General features: G+C 40.1%; 1 protein-coding gene across 3 annotated transcripts in view; it reads left to right on the top strand.

The window, feature by feature from the left end:
• The window catches only part of CTNNAL1 (catenin alpha like 1), a 417,111-nt gene that overhangs the window by 345,947 nt on the left and 44,987 nt on the right, over positions 1-26,177 (top strand). For all 3 annotated transcript variants that reach the window (XM_077492001.1, XM_077492002.1, XM_077492003.1), the window contains exons 12-14: positions 1,093-1,130; positions 16,835-16,885; positions 19,043-19,197. In XM_077492001.1, the coding sequence (XP_077348127.1) occupies positions 1,093-1,130; positions 16,835-16,885; positions 19,043-19,197 (244 nt within the window). The remainder of the gene's footprint in view (positions 1-1,092; positions 1,131-16,834; positions 16,886-19,042; positions 19,198-26,177) is intronic.

The following is a 26,177-nucleotide window of genomic DNA, read 5'->3' as shown; positions in this document are numbered from 1 at the left end:
TTTGGGGAAATGTAATCTTATTCCTAATCCAAATTTGCCCCTGGGACCTTAATTGAGTTTGTATGCATCTGCCCTTGGGAATTATTGGTTGGGAATGACTTTAAAAGTAGAGTTTTGGTTATCCGACATTAAGAGATTTCTTTAAAAAATTGGTTAAAAAACAGTTAAGATCCAGATCTATATTCATTCCTGCCGGTTGTAAAGTGTCCAAATTAAAAATCCATCTTGTCTCATTTTGTGAGACTTTAATAGTCTTATCCTCTCCTCTCCAGTGTCCTTTAATCTTGTCTATCGCGTAAAATGTCATTTGGTTCGGGTCCCGATTGTGAAAGTCTCTGAAGTGTCGTGACTGTTTGTCGTACCCATTTTTGATGTTGGTGATGTGCTCCCTGATTCTTTCGTGCAGTTCCCGTGTAGTTCGTCCCACATACTGTTTATGACAGGGGCATTCAATGACATATGTGACATGGGTATTATTACAGGTGATCAATTCCTTAATTGTATATTCTTTCCCATTGGTTGTTGAGGTGAAGGTGCTTGTTTTTCTACTGGTCTTTTTACTCTGGCGGCAAGGGAGGCATTTGCCACATTTGAAGAACCCTCTTAGATTCTTGGCAATCTTAATTTCTCGTGGGGGGTCAATTGTATTCCTTACTAATTTGTTCCTTAGAGTGGGGGCCATCTTATAGATAAACAAAGGATTGTTCAGTAGGAACTTCTATAGTGTACAAATTTATAGTTTTTTTCATAAACTTAGACTTTGCTTTTCACCATTTAATATTTCAATTTAAAGGTATAGCACCAAGTCTATTTCCCCCTTATCTCAGAGCAAAGAGTAGTGACTGAAAATCACTGCTCTGTGCTCAGAATGGACACAAGAACTTGAGTGATTTGTTGCCTTTTGATAGCTCAGTTCTGTGTAGACCCAGCGGGGGGAGGACAGCATTGGCTTGATGCTGCATCCGTCAAGATGAATATAAATGTTTTTTTCTTCTGTACTTTTCTTCTAATGAAGACAATGTTACATAATTATATTTAAAAATCTTTCCTAAATATAATCTGGCTTAATTGGTGATCTGGTTATTTCAACAGGTGAGAAACGTGCTTACCTTTCTCTTCCAAGACCTGGGGTAAGTTCACATTCTGTGCAATACAGGCTACAGTTAAATATTGTAAATCTTTTTTGGTTCACATTTTCCTAAAGTGGCTTTGTTAAAAAAAAATAGAATGAAAGCTTAATATCTTCAACCACTTCAGGCTCTGCATGTTACTGTCTAGGCTGTTTTTTTTAGTTTTTAGTGCTGTGATAGGTTAACTGAGAAATACTGTCATGCAACATTGTACCCAAATTAATCCTATCGGCGTATAACACGCACCTTCATTTTAAGAGGGAAGTTTCAGGAAAAAAACTTACATTTTAAATAAAGAACTTCGAAGCAAAATTAGGGTCATAGCTCATCAATGCAGCCTTACCAGTGCCCATCTGCAGCCATTAAATTGCCCAACAATGCACCCTGCTCAGTGCCCATCTGCAGCCTCACCTTACCCATCATTGCAGCCTCAACAGTGATTATCCCTGCGTTCTCCGAGGGAAGAGGAGGAGAAGCGAGTGCCGCTGAAGTACACAGAGCCGCAATCTCCTGTGTACCTGTCGCTCCGTCACTAACAGCCACGACTCCCTGCCCTGCTCATATGATAAGAGTGGCCCAATGTGGGGCCAGGAGGCGTGATTGTGCATGATAGAGCGCTGGGTACACAGGAGATCGCAGCTCTATGTATTTCAGCGGTGCTCACTCCCCTTCCCTCAGAGACAGCAGGGATCTGTGTATAAAACGCACACACGATTTCCCCCTGATTTTCAGGGGGGAAAAGTGTGTGTTATACGCCGATGAATGGAGTCATTTTCTATATATATTTTGAGAACTTTCTTCTGTTGGTATTTAAAAAGAACTGTGTTTATTTTTTTACTATACTTGGAAATAAAAATTCTCCTCCTTCTATAAATGCATAAATAATGCCAGGACTGTACAAATGCCTCCTAAAAATTAACCTCCTTTTTTGTAAGTGGACACCTCAAGGTGATCTATTTTTTTTTTTAACTCACTTTTTTTTTTAAATGAAGAAACTCGTTAGTATTGAGATGGTTAAAAAAATTAAGTTGTGTGTAACCTTACCAAGTCGCCAGGTGCAAGTCTACTGTCATTAGTGCAAGTTCCATGTAGGATGGAATTGCATTCAGTAGCTAGACCTAACCAACTATGTGTATGCCATTGAAAACCCCCACTTATTGATGGTCAGTGGCACTTCAAGCCCCCCCCCCCCCAAAACAATACCACAAACATTGGTGTTGAGTGGCATTTTAATTCTTACATCATTGGTGGTAACCTTAACCTCCCCCCCCCCCCCCACAATACAGTCCCCCAACAATGGTGGCCAGTGGCAAAAAAATCCGACAATCACCAGTGTTTAACTGTTTTTTTTTTTTTTTAAACCCACCCCCCTTATTGGTGAACACTGGTTCTTTTCTCTTTTGTTGCCTCTTCCTCTTAAACTACAGTACTACACGTTGTTTACAATGCAGTTTACGCAGCACTTTACAATATAAAGGGAGACGGTACAACAGCAATACAATTCAATCCAAGTGGGTTGGGAGGGCTCTGTTTCTGGGAGTTTACAATCTAACAGGGAGGGCCTTGTGGAACAAAAGGTAATGACAAATAAGGGATGAACTGATGGGAGAAATACAAAATTTGGTTATTAGCTAAAGCCAGCATAGGCTTCCCTGAAGAGATGAATTTTCAGGGTTCACCTAAAAGTGGACAGAGTAGGAGATAGCCTGACAGATTGGTGTATGGGTTTCCAGAGGGTGGGAGAGGCTCTGGAGAAGTCCTGGAGATAAGCATGGGAGGAGGAGACGAGGGAGGCTGAGAGCTGGAGGTCTTGGGAGGAGTAGATAGGATGGTTTGGGTGGTAATTGAAGACCAGTTCTGGGCAGAGTTGTAAATGGCTTTGTATGTGGTTTGTTTTGAATTTTATTTGTTGGGCAATGGGAAGTTTGTAATTCTCCTTGTGAGTTTACTGGTCACTTGAATGATGCTGTCACTGGCCCCCTACTCTAAATTTATATACAGATATAGCCCTTGGACCTTTTTAGGTTGGACACTACTGGTCCATACATAATTGAGGACCACGCTTTTCAGAGGTGCTGTGGCATATTTTTAACCAGTTCAACTACCACACTCGTAATACCCCAGTGCACATGATCAGTTTTTACATTTGCAGGTTCTTCTAAACTTGTGGTTGCTTTTAAATCCTCTGTAGACCATTCCCCGCTCTCAGCCTACTGTCTTCGTGTGGGTTTGTCTCATTACAGGGGTCCATTGAGCTACTTTTATGTATGCGTTCTCCCAGCTGGGTTTGTGGACAAGTCTTTTTAATAATGCCATGCGACAATCCCCACCCCTGCACTTCCCTCCAGCTTCTAATGGACAGTGGCCTGCGCTGTCCCTATTGTATTACACCTGTGAAGGGCAGGGGGAGCAGCCACCCCTACCCATATTTTTATAGGGAAAGCCGAGGACCTGAAGCCAGTGAGCAGGGATGGTCTGTTTAACTTTGAGGAAATTGTTAACTTTTTTGGTAATGCTGTAGTGCTAGACATCACCCAATACATTACAAAAGGGGGTTTTAATACTAATTTATGCTAGGTTCACGCTATATGGGGTTGTGGGACTGAGTGTAATCGCAGGATTTGCCACACCCACATCAAAAAACGCACTGCTGTTGGCAGACACACAGGGGTGCCATTAATTATTTTAAACTAACAATAACACCTTTTCCCCTTATTCCTTTTCTTGGTGTCGCAGGGTGAAAAAAATCAGCAAATGTCTAGCCAGTGCTTTTTCTCTTCCGCCGTACATGTGGGGTAAAAACAAAACAAAAACAAGTTTGGCAACTATCAGCATCTGTGGCCATAAAATGGTCTGTAACAAATGAAGTGAACGATATGATGAAAAATGTTTAGGTGGTCATCATATTCCTTTCAAAAAATGTTGCCCAACTCTTGCATTGCTTTACAGATGCAAAAAAAATGTATACAGTTGTGCTCATAAGTTTACATACTCTAGCAGAATTTATGATTTCTTGGCCATTTTTCGGAGAATATGAATAACACAAGCTTTTCTTTCACTCATGGTTAGTGTTTGGCTGAAGATATTTATTATCAATCAACTGTTTACTCTTTTTAAATCATAATGGCAACAGAAACTACCCAAATGACCCTGATCAAAAGATTATATCCCCCAGTTCTTAATATCTTTTATTGCCCTCTTTAACATCAATAATATCGTGAAGTCTTTTGTGGTGTTTGTGGACCCAGAGTGGCTCAAAGTTCTTGAGGTCAGAAGACGGAGATGGCCACTCCAGAACCTTCGCTTTTTTTCTGCTGTAGCCAATGACAGGTCAACTTGGCCTTGTGTTTTTGGATCATTGTCATGTTGGAATGTCCAAGTACGTCCCATGTGCGGTTTTATGGCTGATGAATGCAAATGTTCCTCCAGTATTTTTTGATAACTTACTGCATTCATCTTGCCAACAATTTTGACCAAATTTCCTGTGCCTTTTGTAGCTCACACATCCCCAAAACATCACCGATCCACCACCGTACCTTTCATCATAGGCCTTGTTGACTCCTTTCCAAATGTAGCGTTTGTTTTTGGCCAAAAAGCAACATTTTGGTCTAATCACTCCAAATGACTTTGTGCCAGAAGGTTTGAGGCTTGTCTCTGTGCGGTTTGGCGTATTGTAAGCGGGATCATTTGTGGCATTTGCGTAGTAATGACTTTCTTGCGACTCGACCATGCAGCCCATCTTTCTTCAAGTGCCTCCTTATTGTGCATCTTGAAACAGCCACACCATGTGTTTGTATCCCATATTTCACCTGAAGTTATTTGTGGGTTTTTCTTTGCACTCCGAACAATTTTCTTGGCAGTTGTGACTGAAATTTTAGTTGGTCTACCTGACTGTGGTTTGCTTTCAACAAAACCCCTAATTTTCCACTTCTTAGCCCTTGTACACACGGTCAGAGAATCCGTCAGAGTGTATCCTATCGGACCATGTTGTCGGATAATCTGACTGTGTGTGGTATGCATCGGACTGATTCAGTCGGAATATCCGTCGGACCCAATTTTCCAACTTGTTGGAAATATTTCCCAACCAACTGGGCCGATCGGACATACTCCGATCATGTGTAGAGAATTTTGATCGGACCAAGTGCCACGCATGCTCAGATCAAATTCCTACATCAAAGCTATTGGCTACTAGCCTGAATGTAGTCCCATCGTAACGAAATTACGTCATCACGTTCTGAAAGATCGGATTTTTCGACAACTTTGTCCGACCGTGTGTATGCAACAGTTTCGGACAAGATCCGACGGATTTGGTTGTCGAAATCTCCGACCGTGTGTACAGGGGCTTAGAGTTTAAACTCAGCTGATTGGCATTCTCAATTCCGTGGATAACCTTTTATATCCCTTTCATAGTTACATATACGTCAATTCTGGTTTTATACAGTTCAACTACCTTTTCCGCAGATCCCTTGACAGTTCTTTTGCTTTCCCTATGACTCAGCTGCAGGCATGTCTTACTGCTGAATATTGACCTCAAGCTCTTCACGAAGATTTTGGCCACATCATATACAAAATATAGTCCATCTAGATCAAGTGGGCTTTATACAGACTAGAGAAGCTAGAGACAACACCACAAAGGTACTTAATTTGGTTCACAGTGTAGCAGAGACACAAACGCCATATGTCTTTCTCAGCACAGATGCTGAGAAAGCTTTTGATCGTTTTAACTGGGCATTTATGTCCTTGGTACTTAAACATATAGGCCTGGGCGCTAATATGCTCCAATGGATTAATAAAATATACTCTAAACCCACAGCCCAAGTCAAAGTTAACAAAGTACTCTCCACTCCCTTCTCCATTGCAAATGTCACTAGACAAGGGTGTCCCCTATCCCCCCTCCTGTTTGCCATATCCCTCGAGCCATTTCTCTGCGCTGTCTGCCGGAACCCAGATATAAAAGGAATCACTTTAGGTAAATCACAACATAAGATATCAGCATATGCAGATATGTTTTCATTTACTAACCCCGTAATATCCCTGACCAAGAAAGATACGGGGTACTTGCTGACCTGAAAATTAACTCTGAACCTCTGAAACTCTGAATTAACCCTGAACCCTGAAAATTAACTCAGACAAATCAAAGGCAATGGGTGTTGGCATAAAATCCACTCTAGCTGCCCTACAATCGAGGTTCAAGTTCAAATGGTCGGATTGCGCCCTCAAATACTTGCATACTCTCATTCCACATGACCTGACCCATACCTTCAAACTGAACTTTCCACTTCTAACCAAGACCCGCACCTTATTAGAAAGCTGGAACAAAGGGCTGCACTCTTGGTTTGAAAGGTGCAACCTTCTTAAGATGTGCATACTCCCAAAATGTACCATGTTGGTATTTTTGACAAGCCCACTCACTCTTAATTAATTTCATCTGGGCCAACTCAAAACCTCGCCTGCCCAGGCGCTTCCTTACACTACCCAAACACCGTGGAGGTTTAGCTATACCAGACCTGCGACATGGCTACCTAGCCATACATTTGGGCAGAATTATAGATTGGAGCAGACATTTTAAGTTTAAACTTTGGACGCAACTGGAACAGGCCCAAACCGAGGTTAACCTAAAAAGAGCACTATGGTGCTTACCCTCTATCCCACCCTGTTATTGGTAACACGCTTACTATAGGTTCCAAAATAATCACCTCTACGTCCATCTCCACTGTTCCCCATTCTGGGAAACCCTGCATTTCCACCAGGTATGGGACACTCCGAATATAGGGCACTTACCCAAGCGGGATGTGATCGCACATCTTGCTTTCTAGAAGGAAACAAATGGCCTCCTCTCCAGACATTAACTGCGGAGACAGGTCATTTCCGATTACCCCTTTTGGAGTGCTATTCGTCTTCACCACTTATTACACTCCCTTACAAACGCAACTCACTTTAAGGCATACACTGATGTCTTTCGTGGACTATAGCCTAGGTGATGGAACACTATCACAGGTGCTATCCAAAACCTATGCGTTAACTCCAGCCAAACAACCAGACCTCTCCTTTCTACAAAAATGGGAAGCTGATTTACAATGCACCTTTACAGAAACACAAATACAGAACATCCTCAGACTCTCCTTAAAGTCGTCCATTTGTACAAAAATCCAGGAGACTATAAAATCTTAGCAAGGTGGTACTACACCCCACAAATTCTGCATAAATACTACCCAGGCACCGCGTATATATTTTGGAGAATCCAGGTGGACAGAGACACTACTACACACTTTTTGGGCTTGCCCTCAGTTGAAACACTTTTGGACAACTGTACGACATATCACTCAAAAATTTGCAGACCATAGGATGCCAGATGAACTGGCTTTCTTTCTACTCCATATCACCGGGATCCCAGTGAAATAGTATCAGAAATCAATTGTAAAAAACCTACTGAACGCTGCCAAATCATGCATTCCCCTCTTATGGAAGGAGGACAAACCACCATCTATTGAGTCCTGGTTACACAAAGTAGAAGACATTAAGAAACTCGAGGCATCTGATCCTCACGGCCCAAAATAAATAAAGCGCTGCAAGGCGTGGAGGCTATAGAATATGTTTCTTTCATCAGTCGAAGGAGTGACACTGCTTGGAGGATAACTGACCGGTTGCCACAAGATATACCCACACTACTGCTGAAGATAAACCCAATGTCATCGGATCTCTACTCCCCCCACCAACTACATTTCCTTCCACCCTCTCTACACTCCCTTCTCGAGTACCCCCCCCCCCACCATCTTTACCCCTCAACCCCTTATTCGCTCTGGAATACCGTTTTTCTGTTCTGGAGCTTTCACACATCTTTCTCCCCTCTATATAAGAGGGGGCGCACTTGAAATGAGGATCGGACAGACTAGGCTGTATTGTGCTGATTGCTATTTACATAGCTAGACATAAAAAGACTAAACAGTACCCAGATAGAGACTCACACCTTAATAAATGGCAACACCAGATATATAATTGTTGATTACGATATATGCCGAAAGAATGGGCTCCAGGAACATCTGAGTATATGTAAAAGTTTAACCATCGTGCCTTTGTTTTTTCTTTTTGGTCTGTCATGATTGTAACTGATCCTTACCTTTTTGGTGTGCGCTACAATAAGAACAATAAAATTTATATTTGAAAAAAAGAGTAAACACAGTTGATTGATAATAAATTTCTTCAGCCAAACACTAACCATGAGTAAAAGAAAAGCTTTTGTGTTATTCATATTCTCTGAAAAATGGCCAAGAAATGAAATTCTGCTAGGGTATGTACAGCATGGGTATGAGCATAACTGTATTTTACACTTGAAAAGCCATAGACAGTTTGTTTGTTACTTTGGGTATATTAATATCCAAGTGCTTTCAAGTTTAATAGATTTTAGCCAGTATGTCGCTTTAGGGGGAAATTGTCACTTTTTTCCACTTATTCTTGCAGGAAGTATATAAAGCAGTTCAGGATATAAAATGTTGTGAAGATCCTGTTCAAATTGCATGACATGTCTGAAAATTATTTCTTTCATGTATGCTTACTCCTCAGAGCAATGTTTTCTGTAATGAGAAGTGCTTCAGACCATGCATTGGTTTCAAGCGTTATCAAGCCTTTAATCATTTTAATTTGAATTAAAGTAATTTAAATTGAACACAAGAATCTTCCTTGTTTTGCTCACAGCATCACATTTGCCTGCCCTGTGACATGTTGAAAAATGCATGTATCACAACAACGGGATATGTTGATTTCATGTGTTAGCAAGCCATCTGGAAACACGTGCATTTGTCAGTTCTGATTACAGCACGAGCTACAGAGCATATTTCTCGCCAAAAGAAAATCTTTTCACCAGATACAGCAAACATTTAGCCTTACGATAATGTAATCCTGTGGCTATTACCTAGAAGTATGTGCGATCTCAAACTTTTAACTATGGAGCTAACACAACATAGAATGATACTTTATAGTTGTTTTTGTTTTTTCTCCTGAAACACTGAAATTTTAATTCTCTCAAAAGAAAAAGGGGAACAAGGTTTCTAAAGCTAAAACTTGTTGGGGGGCTTTGGCTAGATAAGGACATTTTATTAAAACCCTTTTTATTTTTTATTTTTTGCTGTTTTGTGTTCCGTTGGAGAGTTTTTCACTCTGTCCAGTAGACCCAGCAGAACATAAGGGGACATCTCCACAAAGTAAGAAAAATTATCTTCAGACAAGTGTCCTCATTGGAATAGTTGACCTCTACTTCTGTTCCAGTGACACCTTAGACTTTTGGATTTTTCCTCACTTGCAGTCAGCTGAGAGTGGTTATTGGAACAATTGAAGAGGTTACGTTTCCCTAGCAGGGACACAGACAGCAATAAACACAATAAAAACTTAGTTTTACTAAACCCACAACAGTAAAATCAGTGTATGTATATTCAGTGAAGCATGCTTGTTATACTCAGTGGAACCTAAGGGGTTAATCCTTTTGCATTGTGTATAAAGGCTGTTTAAGCCTCCCTCTTCCACTGTCTCCAAAATATAACCTAATATTTACAGAGCCAGGGGACGTGCTGCACATGCTCAGTTTCCTGTGTATGGCTAGTGATCAGCACAGGGCCAATTAGCACTGTCCAGACATGTCCAGAGGATTGGGGGGGTATGAAAACTCCTCCTACAAGCTTTATTAGGAACTGATAGAAATCACAAGGCTGCTATATACTGCTAATGAGAAAAGGTATTTATCAGTTTATCAGAAGAATGGGAAAGAATTTCAGTCTCTCGATGTGCAAAACTGATAGAGACATACCCTAAGCGACTTGCAGCTGTAATCGCAGCAAAAGGTGACTCTACAAAGTATTAACGCAAGGGTCCAAATAATTTTGCACGCCCCACTTTTCATTTTTTTATTAGTTAAAAAAGTTTCAAAAATCCAATAGATTTCGTTCCACTTCACAATTGTGTCCCACTTGTTGGTGATTCTTCACAAAAAATTAAAATTTTATATCCTTATGTTTGAAGCCTGAAATGTGGCAAAAGGTTGAAAAGTTCAAGGGGGCGAATACTTTTGCAAGGCACTATATATATATATATATATATATATATATATATATATATATATATATATATATATATATATATATATATATATATATATATATATATATAATATATTATATAATGATCTTAATCTTTATGAACTGGACTATTTATATATAATTTCTGGATTATTATTTTGTGGACTTTCGGATATGGTTTGGTTCTTTATGGTTCACTAATTATTTACTCATGAATTTATTAAGTGAGGGCTTATTTATTATATTTCTTTTTGCCTCATATGGCTCACATAGTATTTTTGATCTGTTTCACATAGTATTTAGTAATATGTGTGCACTGTAGGAATACTTTGGTAGTGTGAGTATTTATATTTTTTGAAGGAAGCGCCACACAACCCACATCTTTATTTACTTATCACTTAGCTCCCTAGAGGGGTTAATGGGGGGGGCTGCAAACTTTCTGTCCCGAGCGTGGATTTTTAACATAATTGAAGTATTCATGGGTTCAACCAGCACGCCAGGAGATTTTTAAAAACATGCTTCTGTTTTCTTTTGATGGCTTTTGAGGTATTCTGTATTCATCTAAATAAGTTTGAGGACACTATGTATTGTCAAGCATTTTGGCTGCACTGTATCTAGTTGTAGTTTCTGAAGTGAAGGGAATTGAAGTGTTATGAAGCGTCTCCCATTGCACAATGTAATCCATTTCATACTGCATTTATTTCTTGCGCAGTTGAACTGGTATGATGTATTGAATGGATTTAGATTGTGTAACCAAATTAAATGGACTGACTGCTGCACTAACTCCTATGACAGGTGAAACGTCCTGATTCGCTGTATATCACTCCAATGTCTGCCAAGCACATCACTATCATTAATTCATTGTACTCAGAGGAATTACTGCCCTATTTATCAATCACACGTCAGCGGCTGGGGGGGGAGAAAATGATTGTCAGATATTTTCAAGACACAAAATCTATAGCTTGTACTACATGCTCCAAGGGATTTTAAGCCCTCACACTGACAGGGCACTCTGCTTTAAGGAACACTTTACAAATTATAAGCACGTATATTGAATTGTAGGATTTCAGCATGATTATTTTTAACCTTGCATTCTCAAATTGCAACACATTTAGGCTTAGTTGATAAATTGCAGACTGCAGTTGAAATGTTTAGTGACTCGATAGCTATTTAAATTGCAGATTATAGTAGTAAATTTAAGGTGACTTCTGGTTAAATATGAATTGCTGCAAATAGCATATGATCACCAATTTTGTAATGCGTAATAAGGGATTTATTTAATACCATAGTAATTTATAAAAAAAAAAAAAAATGATAGCGCAATCTGTGTTCAGGGTCAGACATCTCTCCCTAACTGCAAGTAGCTGCTGGGTATACGGATAAATTTTTACAGCTGTGGACAATATTTATTGGCGCCTTTCAGCCTGTGATCTAGTGGGAGACCTGGGATTCTAGTACCCCCCATAATGCCATAATTCTAAAACACTTGACCCTCTATAGCTCAACATCTAATCGCTGCAGCAACATTTCGATTGCAGAGTGTCTGGGGATTCTGTAGCCAAATCTTCAAATGAGGGTTACTGTGAGTAAACCACTTATGAGAGTTGCAATATCACGCTTATTTGCCATATTAAAAACGAACGTATTCACACCTGACATGTAGATAACCCTGTCAATGTGTGTGTAAAGATTTTAAAAAAAATTTCAGAGAATAGTTTGTTTTAAAAAATATATATATTTTTGCGCAAGTTTTTGTGTTAACCCGTGGAAAACAAAGCCCTTACCGTGTAGTGAATATCTTATTTTCAATATTGTTAAACCGTCAGAATATAGTATAAAGTGTGATTATAGCAACTAAACTACTATATTTATAGTGGCCAATCTAAAAATCAGTTTTAATGCATTCATGAAAATAAGTACATCAGAAAAGTTCAATTTGTTTAAATTTGTTTTAAACCTTAGCCATGACATATGAATTAAGCACACCCCTCTATCCTGTGTACTTGTCTCAGTCCATAGCACTAAGTGCCAATTCTGTTTGCGGTCTATTCCTCACTTATGACAGGTTTTCCTAACACCAAGAAGTAAAAGAGGAGGTAGCACCAGCACACAGTCTGTAATTAACAGCCTCAGCTCTCTGTGATTTGTGAATGGGGGGGGGGGGGGGGGGGGGCGCGGATCCCCTCCCATCAGCTCTCTAAACTCTTATAGCTGAGAGATCTGCATAATGTAGCTTCAGCTTCCTGCCCCCGCTTGATCACCAACTATACTAATTCTGAATTTTATGTGCAACATCTCTCCTCTGTATTCATTCAAACAGGTACAACTTACATAGGAAGATTTGTTTAATCTCTGTGTATCACCCGAGGCCAATCACTTCACTAGGTATATGTAAGGGTTTACAACCACTTTAAGGTCATCACTGCAATAATAATGCAAAATACAGTATCTCACAAAAGTGAGTACACCCCTCACATATTTGTAAATATTTTATTATATCTTTATATGTGACAACACTGAAGAAATGACACTTTGCTTCAATGTAAAGTGAGTGTATAGCTTGTATAACAGTGCAAATTTGCTGCCCCCTTCAAAATAACTCAACACACAGCCATTTACATGTTTAAAACGGCTTTTTTGCTAGAAAATTACTTCGAACCCCCAAACATAATATATTGTTTTTTTTCCTATCACCCTAGAGAATAAAATGGCGGTCATTGCAATGCTTTTTTTCACACTGTATTTGCGCAGCGGTCTTACAAGCGCACATCTTTTTGAATAAAAAAAATAAGACAACAGTAAAATTAGCCTATTTTTTTTTTTTTTTTAGATTGTGAAAGATAATGTTACGCCGAGTAAATTAACGCTTCAAAATGACGCCCACTCGTGGAATGGCGTCAAACTTTTACCCTCAAAAATCTCCATAAGCGACATTTTAAAAATTCTACAGGTTGCATGTTTTGCATTACAGAGGAGGGGTAGAATTGCTCTCACCCTACCGATCGCGGCGATACCTCACATGTACCATTTTCATATGCGGGCACTACTCATGTATGCGTTCGCTTCTGTGAGCGAGCTCGTCAGAACGGGGTCTTTAAAATATATAAGAAAAAAAAAAAATTTAATTTTAAATTGATTTTTTTTTTTTACACTGTTTAAAAAAAAAAAAAAAATGGATCACTTTTTTTCCTATTTCAAGGAATGTAAACATCCCTTGTAATAAAAAAAACGTCAGGTCCTCTTAAATATGAGATCTGGGGTCAAAAAGTCCTCAGATCTCATATTTGGACTTAAATGGAATAAAAAAAATAAGTCATTTGAAAAAATGACATTGAAAAAATGTGCCTTTAAGAGGTATGGGCGAAAGTGACGTTTTAACGTCGCTTCCACCCTCCTATGGTATAGAGATGAGTGGGGGCCATCTTAGCCTCACTCGTCTCTATACCCAGGCACAGACAGGACCCGATCGCCTCCGCCGCTACCAACGGCTCAAGTAACGGGCGGCGAGGAAGGGGGGTTGGCACCTCTCCCGCTGCCAATGACGGTGAACTCGCTGCGGAGACCACCATTATCGTACACACGACCAGCACCTGAAAGGATGGATATCTCAGTTGTGGCAGCAGCTGCTGCCATTACCGAGATATCCCTCTTCAAAAAATTTATGTACATCGTCGTGCGCTGGTCGTAAAGTGGTTAATGTCTAAACCGCTGGCAACAAAAGTGAGTACACCACTAAGTGAAAATGTCCAAATTGGGCCCAAAGTGTCAATATTTTGTGTGGCCACCATTATTTTCCAGCACTGCTTTAACCCTCCTGGGCATGGAGTTCACTAGAGATTCATTAGAGAGTCCTCTTCCACTCCTCCATGATGACATCACGGAGCTGGTGAATGTTGGAGACCTTGCACTCCTCCACCTTCCGTTTGATGATGCCCCACAGATTTATCAATAGGATATTGCCTCAATTGACTATTTTCACTGGGATAGGGGTGGGTACCATCGATATATTATAGAAACGGGTGCCTGGAGTCCCCTCAGAAGTGCCCCTGGCAAAAGGGAAAAAGGTTTGGACGATCTCGGTACCTCAAGGACATAAACAAGGATATGTATAGTTTTAGATAAAAAAGATTTAATATAAAGAATATGAAACCCATTGTGGAACAAAACCACATTGACAAAATAGTTGCTTACAATCGATGTGTGCCTTGTGTGCTGCTTAAAAGCTGCTGCTTTAAAGCTTATGAGAGATGAAGATGACCCCCAGTATTAAAGTGGGATATCAAATATGATGCATGGTGGGCGTTGTCCTATACTAGTTTCGCAGCAATTGCTGCTTATTCAGAAGGAGCCAAGCCAGTCATAATCGTCTATTGAGATGAATCATAATTTCATGTTTAAACTATTATTTATGATATTGATACATATTTCAAAACAGGAGAATTATTTTCATTAATATCATACAGAATTGATATGAGTTCTGAGAAAGAAATACACAAGCACTGCTTACTTAGCTAGGAGGACTGCGGCAGTGTGCCAGCCCTGACAGAGGCACCCAAAGGCAATTTCCCCCCATGGCGGACACGGGATGCACCTGGGACCACTGAGTTTTAAATTTACAAAGTTTACAAATAATATGGTATATCATCTAACAATTATTTATGAAATGTGTAGTGCAGAGAAAAATAAATGAGGAAAGAGGAGGGGTAAACGAAATAGGGGGTAAAAAAGGAGGGGGGGAGAGGAAGAGGAGGAAGATATACAAAGATCTTTAGATCATAGTTATAAAGCATTTTTGTATGTATGAGTTTGGTTTAAACCTGGGGGTATATTAGTATATATTATTATAGTATTATTTAATTGCTCAATCCAAACAGCTTCTCACTGAAGGATTGTGCAATCCCAGTCTCCTCCACAAACATCCTCAGGGGGATTGTTTCAAGCACCACGAATTTGGCTACTTCAAGCTCAAATCTGTGGTGCAGGCCTATGTGATGTCCCACTGTAGTGAATTTACTGTTGGTGGATTAATATAGGTCATCTCCTATTCTTTGGCGAAGCTGTCTTTATGGTCTTTCCCACATAAAACGCATTGCAGGCACAGACCGTCAGATAGGCAACGTCTCTTTTTTGCTTCAACTAGCATTACATTGTCTATCTGATGGTCTGTGCCTGCAATGCATTTAATGTACCTTCGGGTTCTTTAGCAAGTCAGTTGTCGTTTTGGAGGTCATTATGTTGGAATACTGCCCTGTGGCCCAGTCTCAATCATGCACTGCTTCAGTGTGTTGGCATTCATGGTTCTCTCCAAGAACTGTAGCTCCCCATTGCTGGCAGCACTCATGCAGCCCCAGACCATGACACTCCCACCACCATGCTTAACTGTAGGCAAGACAAACTTGTCTTTGTATGCCTCACCTGGTTGTCGCCACACACGCTTGACACCATCTGAACTAAATCATTTTATCTTGGCCTCATCAGACCACAGGACATGGTTCCAGTAAACCATGTCCTTACCCTGCTTGTTTTTAGCAAACTGTTTGTGGTCTTTCTTGTGCATCTTTAGAAGAGGCTTCCTTCTGTTGTCCACAGCCATGCAGACCAATTATTTGATACAATGTGCAGGGTATGGTCTAAGCACTGACTGGCTACCCCCCACCCCTTCAACCTCTGCAGCAATGCTAGCAGCACTCATACGTCTATTTCCCAAAGACAACCTCTGGATATGATGCTGAGCATGTAGACGCCAACTTCTTTGGTTGACCATGGGTGAGGCCTGTTCTGAGTGGGACCTTTCCTGTTTAACCGCTGTATGGTCTTGCCAATCTTCTTATAGCCTAGGGCCCTAGGCCATCTTTATGTAGAGCAACAATTCTTTTTTTCAGATCCTCTGAGATCTTTGCCACGAGTTGCCATGTTGAACTTCCAGTGACCAGTATGAGAGAGTGGGAGTGATAACACCAAATTTAACACACATGCTCCCCATTTACACCTGAGACCTTGTAACAATAACAAGTCGAATGACACGGAGGAGAGAAAATGGCTAAGTGATCCCAATTTTGGACTTTTTCATTTAGGGGTGTGCTCACTTTTGTTGCTAGCGGTTTAGACATTAAAGTGTTACTAAACCCAGTAATATGAAAACAGTGCAGGAGGGGAAGGATCTGCTGATATAGTGTCAGAGCCTTTTTACACAATTCAGAGGATTAACCCCTAAAAGTTCCACAGCGAGTATAACAAGCATGCAATTCTGCATATATACACACAGGTTTTACTGTTGTGGGTTTAATAACACTTTAATGGCTATGTGAGTTGTTTTGAGGGGATGGCAAATGTACACTGTTTTAAAATCTGTACACTCACTACTTTACATTGTAGCAAAGTGTAATTTCTTCAGTGTTGTCACATTAAAAGATATAATAAAATATTTACTAAAATGGGAGAGGGTGTACTCACTTTTGTGAGATACTATATGTGCTTATATGTGCCTGAACCATTTACTTTTTAACTCTGAATTTGATGTCCTTTAACAATTTTCTTTGGAATATTGCTTTGTCATGCAGGATTTGTTTGTTGCACTGAAGGCAATATTGCTGGTGTAAAATGTGTAATTTTGAAAACTTTTTTTTTTTTTTTTTCTAGAAACATAGTGCGACCCTGAAAACCTTAAAGCCAGTTAAACTTGATGTGGAGGTAAGTCAGCTAGCACCTTAGACTTCATACACACTATTCGATTTTCTGCAGATTTTCTGCAATCCGGCAGGCCCTTGCACTACATGATTTTGGTAAATCTTAAGACAAAAATCTTTAGAAAATCTTTAGAAAAAGCAGTGAGACAAGACAGTCTATTGGTCCCTGATGGTATGAGATTTGAAATATTTCTATGTGATAAATAATATTTCCTTACCAGTGACCCTTAGGCTGTCTTCACGCAAAGTTTGCGTTTTTTTTTTTTTTTTTATGTTCTGAATATGTAAACCAAATTTGACTATACCAGATAAAATACAGATGCATGCTTAGACAAAAGCATTAGTAAGTAAAATAAACACACATCTTCAATGACCACTTGTTTTTATCTGCAGTTAGTGTTCTATACTCACCAATATCAATATAGTCCTTCACATCTCTGTGCTGCAAATCTTTAATTAAATTGTAAATTCTACAAAACAGCGGGATTAAAATGCAAGTTCACTTATATATAAATCCATCCCCCTGAACTAAATAGCCCACTAAAAGTCAGTTTTCCCCTAGCAACCTATCCCTCCAAGGGTAGCGACCTCCCACATTGTTTCCATCCTGGCGGGTAAAACATTAGTGTCCGCTGCCTGTGAACTAATGCCCTCTACTTAAATAGGATGATGCTTCTGTAGTCCTGAAACATCTCATTCGAGTGTGTACATTGCTGCATTAGCATGGTTAGCTCAGCGCTAAATTTTTACCAGCAGGGAGCTGCTATTGGAGGAGATATGTCAGTACATGGGGGTTGTTTAGCTTAAGGTAGTGCTGGGGGTTTTGAATTAAGTGAGCTTCTCTTTTAAACGAAGGTTTAGGATTATAAACAAGACAATGTCTTTAAATGTGACAGGGTTCAATGTAGAGCTGCACAATTCTGGCTAAAATGAGAATCATGATTTTTATGCTTGCAGGATAGATCACAATTCTCTCACGATTCTCACGGCATAGCATCATATTTCACATTAAAACAAAAAAATTCGGCTAACTTTACTGTTTCGTTGTGTTTATTTTTTTTCATTGAAGTGTATTTCTTCACAAAAAAATTGCGTTTAAAAGGCTGCTGGGCAAATACAGTGTGACATAAAATATTGCAACAATTTACATTTTATTCCCTAGGATCTCTGCTAAAATATATATAATGTTTGGGGTTCTAAGTAATTTTCTAGCAAAAAATATTGGTTTTAACTTAAGTGTCATAAAAAGGTTTAGACTTTGGTTAAACTTCCTGCATTTACAGGTTGTTAAAAACTTGGCAGACTGTTTCTTTACAGATTGTGTACCTGGTTAGACCAGCATTGCATAGACTTGACACGGGTTCACTTTAGGGCTCAATTCTGTCTCTTATGGATGGTGCTGCATTGGATAAAACTATTGGTTTCTTTCATCCCAAACACTGAAAAAAGATCCAAACTTCCAACAATGAAACTGAAAGTTCCAGCTCGAGTACAGAGAATGGTAGTGGGACACTCGCTCTCTCCACCTTTCTCTCCCCTTGTCTATGTGCATAGGCACATTACTATTAATGGGCTGTCTTTTTAGCTCGGTAAAAAAAGCTGTACTGAGCTTTTGCAAGCTGAACTGTGTGCAAGCCTTAAGCTTAATTTAATTGGAAAAAAAATAACAAAACAACCTAGAAGGGGATTGCTTTTCTATGCAGAGCTGATCCAGATTTTGCACTCTAGTTTTAGTAAATGGATCCCTTTGTACTCTGTGAAAAGCATGCAAGACATTTTGTGAATGGACATGGGGAGTGAGAGACTCGCTAATCTTCACTGCATAAGAGCTGGAACTGTAAGTTTGCTGATTACAGCAGTACAGTGTAGTGTTAGGTATGAATTAGACTAATAGTTTTACTTAATGAAGCACCATCCTCACATGGGACACTATCATTAAAGGTAATTTATTTTTACTTAGCAAATGTACAAAAATATTTTTTTCCCTGCTTTAAGCATGTCAATATTCTGTTCAGTTTTTATACTGCAGGATGCCTAGTAATGAATGCTGGTGAAGCCCCAACACATACATATTTTTAATAACTGAAGGCAATGTCTTGCACATTTTTTCTGGTCTTATTGACTGTACACTAATCTAGCAAAACAAATGTATTCCTCTCAGGAGCAGGGCAAAATTGCCAAATTGGGGTTGGAGCTGCGTTTGCTGACATCAGATGTCGATGCTGAATCAGAAAAATGGGAAGATCAAGAAAATGAACTGCTGAGACATGGACAGACCATGTCCAGTATGGCTTACACTATGTATCTGTTCACAAGGTATGATTATTATTCTTTACGTTTATTTATTTACTTGATTTTACTAGTCTTTTAAAAGGTGAAAGGCTGGATTTCTCCTGAGGGCTAAGCAGAATGTTTGTTTGAGAAACCCCTAAGAACCTGTTATATTTACATGGTCAGACCTCTACCAACATGGGAACCAAATTCAACTGGACTGCACAACAAGAGGGCTTGTTCTTTTTGGGGAAAGCATTTCTAAAATATATGCTTTGAAAAAATAGTTAAATTAACCAGTTTAGTTACATGTGTAACTGGTGTATGACGTTACATAGTTAGTCAGGTTGAAAAGAGACACATGTCCATCAAGTTCAACCACAAAAAATAAAAAATAAAAAAAATGTATAATATCATACAATCCCATATACCCAATTCTATACCCACAGTTGATCCAGAGGAAGGCAAAAAACGCCAGCAGAGCATGATCCAATTTGCTAAAGCAGGGGAAAAAATTCCTTCCTGATCCCCCGAGAGGCAATCGGATTTTCCCCGGATCAACTTTACCTATAAATGTTAGTACCCAGTTATATTATGTACACTTAGGAAATAATCCAGGCCCTTCTTAAAGCAATCCACTGAGCTGGCCAGAACCACCTCTGCAGGGAGTCTATTCCACATTTTCACAGCGCTTACTGTGAAGAAACCTTTCCATATTTGGAGATGAAATCTCTTTTCCACTAGACGTAAAGAGTGCCCCCTTGTCTTCTTTGTTCACTGTAAAGTGAATAACTCAACACCAAGTTCACTATATGGACCCCTTATATCCCTTATATCTTATAGATTCCTGACACTAATACTCTACAAGACAGTACACAGGTACTCACAGACCAGCGTGCACCCACAATACACAAGTACTAATATCCCAGAGCCATGTGTGCGGAACTGTATCGAACGCTTTCGCAAAATCCAAGTATATCACATCCCCTGCCACCCCTCTGTCCAAGGTTTTACTTACTACCTCATATATTTGTACATGTTGATCATATCCCCCCCCCCCCCATGATCTCCTCTTATCAAGAGAGAATAAATTCAGTTCCTCTAATCTTTCCTCATAGCGGAGTTCCTCCATGCCTCTTATCAGTTTGGTTGCCCTTCTCTGCACTTTCTCCAGTTCCCCGATATCCTTTTTGAGAACTGGTGCCCAAAACTGAATGGCATATTCCAGATGAGGTCTTCCTAATGATTTGAACAGGGGCAAAATTATATCTCTCTCTCTGGAGTCCATACCTCTCTTAATACAGGAAAGGACTTTTCTCGCTTTGGAAACCGCAGCTTGGCATTGCATGCTATTATTGAGCTTATGATCTACCAAAATCCCCAGATCCTTCTCCACTATGGATTCCCCCAGTTGTACTCCCCCTAGCATGTATGATGCATGCATATTCTTAGCCCCCAAGTGCATAACTTTACATTTATCAACATTAAACCTGATCTGCCACATAGTCGCCCAATTAGACAGAGCATTGAGGTCGGCTTGTAAATTGGAGACATCCTGTAAGGAGGTTATTCCACTGCATAACTTGGTGTCATCTGCAAAGACAGAAATTTTACTTTTGATCCCAGACCCAATATCATTTATAAAGATATTAAAAAGTAAGGGTCCCAGCACTGAACCTTGGGATACACCATTGATAACCTTAGACCATTCAGAGTAAGAATCATTAACCACTACTCTCTGAATTCTGTCTTTTAGCCAGTTTTCTATCCATTTACAAATTGGTAATTCCAAACCTGTCGACTTTACCTTACACATGAGCCATGTGTGTGGAACTGTATCGAATGCTTTCGCAAAATCCAAGTATATCACATCCACCGCCACCCCTCTGTCCAAGGTTTTACTTACTACCTCATAAAAAGAAATCAGGTTTGTCTGACAACTTCTGTCTTTCAGGAATCCATGCTGTCTTTTGCTGAAAATATTTTTTCCTGCAAGAACTCGTCTATGTGGTCTTTTATTAATCCCTCCAGTATCTTCCCAACTATAGAAGTTAAACTAACAGGTCTATAGTTACTTGGTAAAGACTTTGTTCCCTTTTTAAATATAGGCACCACATTGGCTGTGCGCCAATCCAGTGATACTATTCCTGTCATTGAGTCCCTAAAAATTAGATACAATGGCTTTGAAATTACAGAGCTCAATTCTTTTAGGATCCGTGGGTGGATGCCATCAGGTCCAGGTGCTTTATCCACCTTAATTCTGTCCAAATATTTGTGGACCATATCACTTTTGAGCCATTGTGGATTTGGGGCTGCTTCACTACCACCCCCATTATAGACATGAGCTCCCCCATGCTCCTTTGTATACACAGAGCTGAAGAAAGTATTTAATAAGTTAGCCTTCTCTTTATCCTCAGTCACCCACTCCAGATTGTTTTGTAAAGGGCCTACATGCTCAGACAAGACCTTTTTACTATTAATATATTCGAATCATTTTTTGGGGTTTGTCCTATCTTTTGCACTCTTTCATTTTGAATTTTTGCATCCTTGATTTCCTTTTTACATATTCTGTTATATTCTTTGTAACATTTAAATGACACTAGCGTTCCTTCATTTTTATATTTTTTAAAAGCTCTTTTTTATAGTTTATAGCTTTTTTAACTTTGGCTGTGAGCCACATCGGTTTTATTTTTAGCCTTTTAAACTTATTGCCCATGGGAATATACTTTGCCGTGCGATCACAAACAGTCTTTTTGAAGAATTCCCATTTCTGTTCTGTGCCCATTGATGCCAGTATTCCCTCCCAGTCTAAGTCCTGGAGAGCAGCGCTCATCCTAGTAAAATTTGCTCTCTTGAAATTAGGTGTTTTTATCTTCCCCGTATGTGATTTTTGCTTACAGCTAACATCAAATGAAATCATGTTATGGTCATTGCTACCCAGGTGTTCCTTTATCTGAACATTAGTAATACGTTCTTCATGATTTGAGATTACCAGGTCCAACAGAGCATCATTCCTATTTGTGGCCTCAATAAATTGCACCGTAAAATTGTCCTGTAATAGGTTTATCAATTTTTGCCCTTTAACTGTCCCAGCAGTGCCATTATCCCAGTCAATTTCTGGGTAGTTAAAATCTCCCATTATTATCACTGTCCCAGCCCTTGCAGCCCTTTCTATCTGTGCAAGGAGCTGAGTCTCCACCTCCTCATTAACATTGGGTGGTCTATAACAAACTCCAATGATTAACTTTGAACTACGCACATCTTTATGCAGTTCCACCCATAATGCTTCAGACTCATCACACTCAACGTCCACCGGGTCCTCTCTCACTCGCTTTGAGATCACTTCTCACATAGAGACAGACCCCCTCCACCTTTCCTTTTTATTCTGTCTTTCGGAAAGAGTGCATAGCCAGGAATATTAATAGCCCAGTCATGTGAGGAATGAAGCCAAGTTTCAGCAATACCGATTACATCATAGCTCTCCTGATGCACCAGAGCTTCCAAATCACCCATTTTGCTTGGCAGACTTCTGGCATTGGTGAACAAACATTTTAATGCATTAATATATTTTGACGGTCTCATACTATCCTCTTGGTTGTTCCAAGATTACAACTAGGACTTGCTACTATGTTTACCTTGGGTTTATGTGCTTGGTTACCTTACCACTAATGCCCCTAATATTACCCTCTGGAATATGCTCCATGCTAACTATCTCTATCTCTGGACCCTCCCCCCCATTGCCTAGTTTTAAAACCCCTCTAACTTTTTGGCCCTCCTTAATCCCAGCTGATCTGCACCCTCCTCAATTAGGTGCAGTCCGTCCCTTCTATAGTACCGGTTATCGACTGAGAAGTCGTCACAGTCCTCCAGGAACCCAAACCCCTCCTTACTACACCAGCTCTTGAGCAACTTGTTTACTTGCCTAATCTCCCTCTTCCTTTCTGGTGTGGCTCGATGTACCGGTAGTATTCCTGAGAATACTACCTTGGAGGTCCTTTTCCGCAATTTAGCTCCCAAGTCCCTAAAATCATTCTTTAGGACACTCATCTGCCTCTGATTTTGTCATTGGTGCCAACGTGCACCATGACAGCTGGGTCTTCCCCAGCCCCTCCCAGTAATCTGTCCACCAGATCCGTGATGTTCCGAACCCGAGCGCCCGGCAGACAGCATACAGTTCGGCACTTCAGGTGGTTGTTACAGATTGGCCTCTCTGTCCTCCTAAGAATTGAGTGCCCTACCACCAGAATCTCTTTCCTTTCCCTTCGCTCCCCCCCCCCCCCCACTCTCACTGGAGGAGTTCTTCCCCTGGCAGCTAGGAGAATCCCTCAGCTCCAGCAGTGCTGGTCCCTGACTGGGATCACCAATGTCACTCAATGGAGCGTACTTATTGGGATGCTCCAGCCCTGGATCAGCCTCCCTGGCACTTGCCCCTCTACCCTTCCTGACTGTCACCCATCTACTCTCTGCTAGTGCCTGCACCTCTTTGTCTCCACCCACCTCTGTGCTGGCCCCCGCCAGAACCTGCCGTGTACATTCCTGGCTCTCATTTAGGGTGGAGGGTCCTGTGCTTACATTTTGCACAGCAGTATTTGCCCTCGATCAGATGATCAAGGAACGCATACATGCTGCAAGATGTACACCGAGTCACCTCTCCACACCCGCCAGTCATCGTACCTATTAATTTAATGAGGATTAGAGATTATACCCAGTCCAAATTACCTAACAACTAGCTTCCTGACACTAATACTCTACAAGACAGTACACAGGTACTCACAGACCAGCGTGCACCCACAATACACAAGTACTAACGATACACACACACACTACTCAGACAAGACTCAGGTACTCACTACAAAGGTATTATGACCCCTGTTATAACCTCCTGTTTTCAACTCTGGTTTTTAACTCGCCACTTGGACCAGTTCCACTTAACTCTGGTTTTTAACTCGCCACTTGGACCAGTTTCACTTAACTCTGGTTTTTAACTCGCCACTTGGACCAGTTCCACTTAACTCTGGTTTTTAACTCGCCACTTGGACCAGTTTCACTTAACTCTGGTTTTTAACTCACCACTTGGACCAGTTCCACTTAGACAGGTCCCACAGACTCAAGATGAGCAGGCTCACAATGAGTTCTACAGAAGGTTATATAGACCTCAAGCACCTGTGCCCAATTAACCAATCCCCTTAATTAGTAGGCTGAAGGAAGTAAAGAAAGAAAGGAAAAAAAAAAAGAAAAAAAACTATTTAAAAAGTGTCAGAAAATGGAATTAAAAAGCTACAAGGAAACGCCCCAAAAGAACCTAAAACTGCAACCCAGCAGTCAAAAAGCAATACGTATTCACACTCCACTCAAGGCTCCACTGTTCAGTTTACAACCAGCAGTTTGGCATTACTTGGCATTTGAAAAACCTGTCAGTCGAATGGGCATGTCTAACAAGACTATTGTACCAACAAAAACGAGGGGGGGCGGGGAGGCATACTATAGACCATAGGTGTGCACAGCCTATTGCATTAGGGTGTGCACCCCAAAGCTCAAATCGATGTGTGTGTATATATACTGACAGTATCAGTAGAGCATCGGGCAGTGTCAGCAAGGCAGAGATTGGTGTCAATATGGCAGTGGACAGCATCAGTAGTTTTTATTTTTGTTTTATTTTTTCGTAGCCCCATTAGAATGCTTTGTTGAATTATCAGTAGTCTAAATGGGGCGAATCTGCACCACACGGGAGTGATTAGGGTGTGTCCTGGCACATGTGTGCACGCCTATGCTCTAGACTGAGTAAATGAGCTTTAAATGATCATTTCCAGTGTTTTTAATGGGTCATCGAAAAGTCTGTAGCTTAAAAAGATTATGCCACCAATTTAAAAATGACTATTGTATTTCTTTGCAGTATATTCATGAACTTGCTAGCAAACTGTACTAGTTTAGATTGTTAGCTAGAACAGCACCCTCCATCCTTGCAACTTTTTATCCCTCTTCTGAGAGCGACAACTCCCCCACCCCTCTTTTGACCTCCCTTCATTACAGTTAAGTGACAATCTGCTGGGGCTAATCACATCACATCCAAGATGGTGGTACCCAGCCACAGTCTCAATGTTTTTGGATGTCTGCTCAAAGGGGTTTTGTACAGGTAAATAACATGACTAAAATATGGTAAATGCACATATAATCTTATTGGAAGATCTATGTTGAAATGAATGGTTAAGTAACAGTCTCTTTAACCACTTTAGCCCCGGGCCAATTGTCAGCCTAAGGACCAGAGGTCTTTTTACAATTTCGCACTGCACTTCTTTAACTGGTAATTGCGCGGTCATGCAATGTTGTACCCAAACAAAATTTGCGTCCTTTTCTTCCCACAAATAGAGCTTTCTTTTGATGGTATTTGATTGCCTCTGCGATATTATTCATTTTTTACGATATAAAAGGAAAAAGACTGAAAATTAAAAAAAAAAAAAGATATTTCTACTTTTTGTTATAAGGAAAATCGAATGAACTAAATTTTAGTCATACATTTAGGCCAAAATTTATTCAGCCACATGTCTTTAGTAAAAAAAGTCAATAAGCGTATATTTATTGGTTTGCGCAAAAGTTATAGCGTCTACAAACTAGAGTACATTTTCTGGAACTTGCACAGCTTTTAATTTATGACTGCTTATCTAATTTCTTGAGGTGCTAAAATTGCAGGGCTGTTCACGCCCCCCAATGACCCCATTATGGAAAGTAGACACTCCAAGGAAATTGCTGAGGGGCATGTTGAGCCCATTGAATATTTTTTTTTGTCCCAAGTGATTGAATGGCACAAAAAAAAAAAAAGTTTACAAACAGTTGTCACTAAATGATATATTACTCACACATGCCATAGTTATATGTGGAATTGCACCCCAAAATATATTCTGCTTCTCCTGAATATGGGGATACCACATATGTGGGACGTTTTGGGAGTCTAGCCGTGTACAGGACCCCGAAAACCAATCACTGCCTTCAGGATTTCTAAGGGTGCAAATTTTTGATTTCACTCCTCA

This window comes from Lithobates pipiens, unplaced genomic scaffold, assembly GCF_037356315.1.
Source record: "Lithobates pipiens isolate NorthernLeopardFrog02 unplaced genomic scaffold, aLitPip1_a1.2 Scaffold_19, whole genome shotgun sequence".
NCBI lineage: Eukaryota > Metazoa > Chordata > Amphibia > Anura > Ranidae > Lithobates > Lithobates pipiens.
Note: the sequence above shows the minus strand (reverse complement) of the source record. Positions and strands in the feature narration are given on the sequence as shown.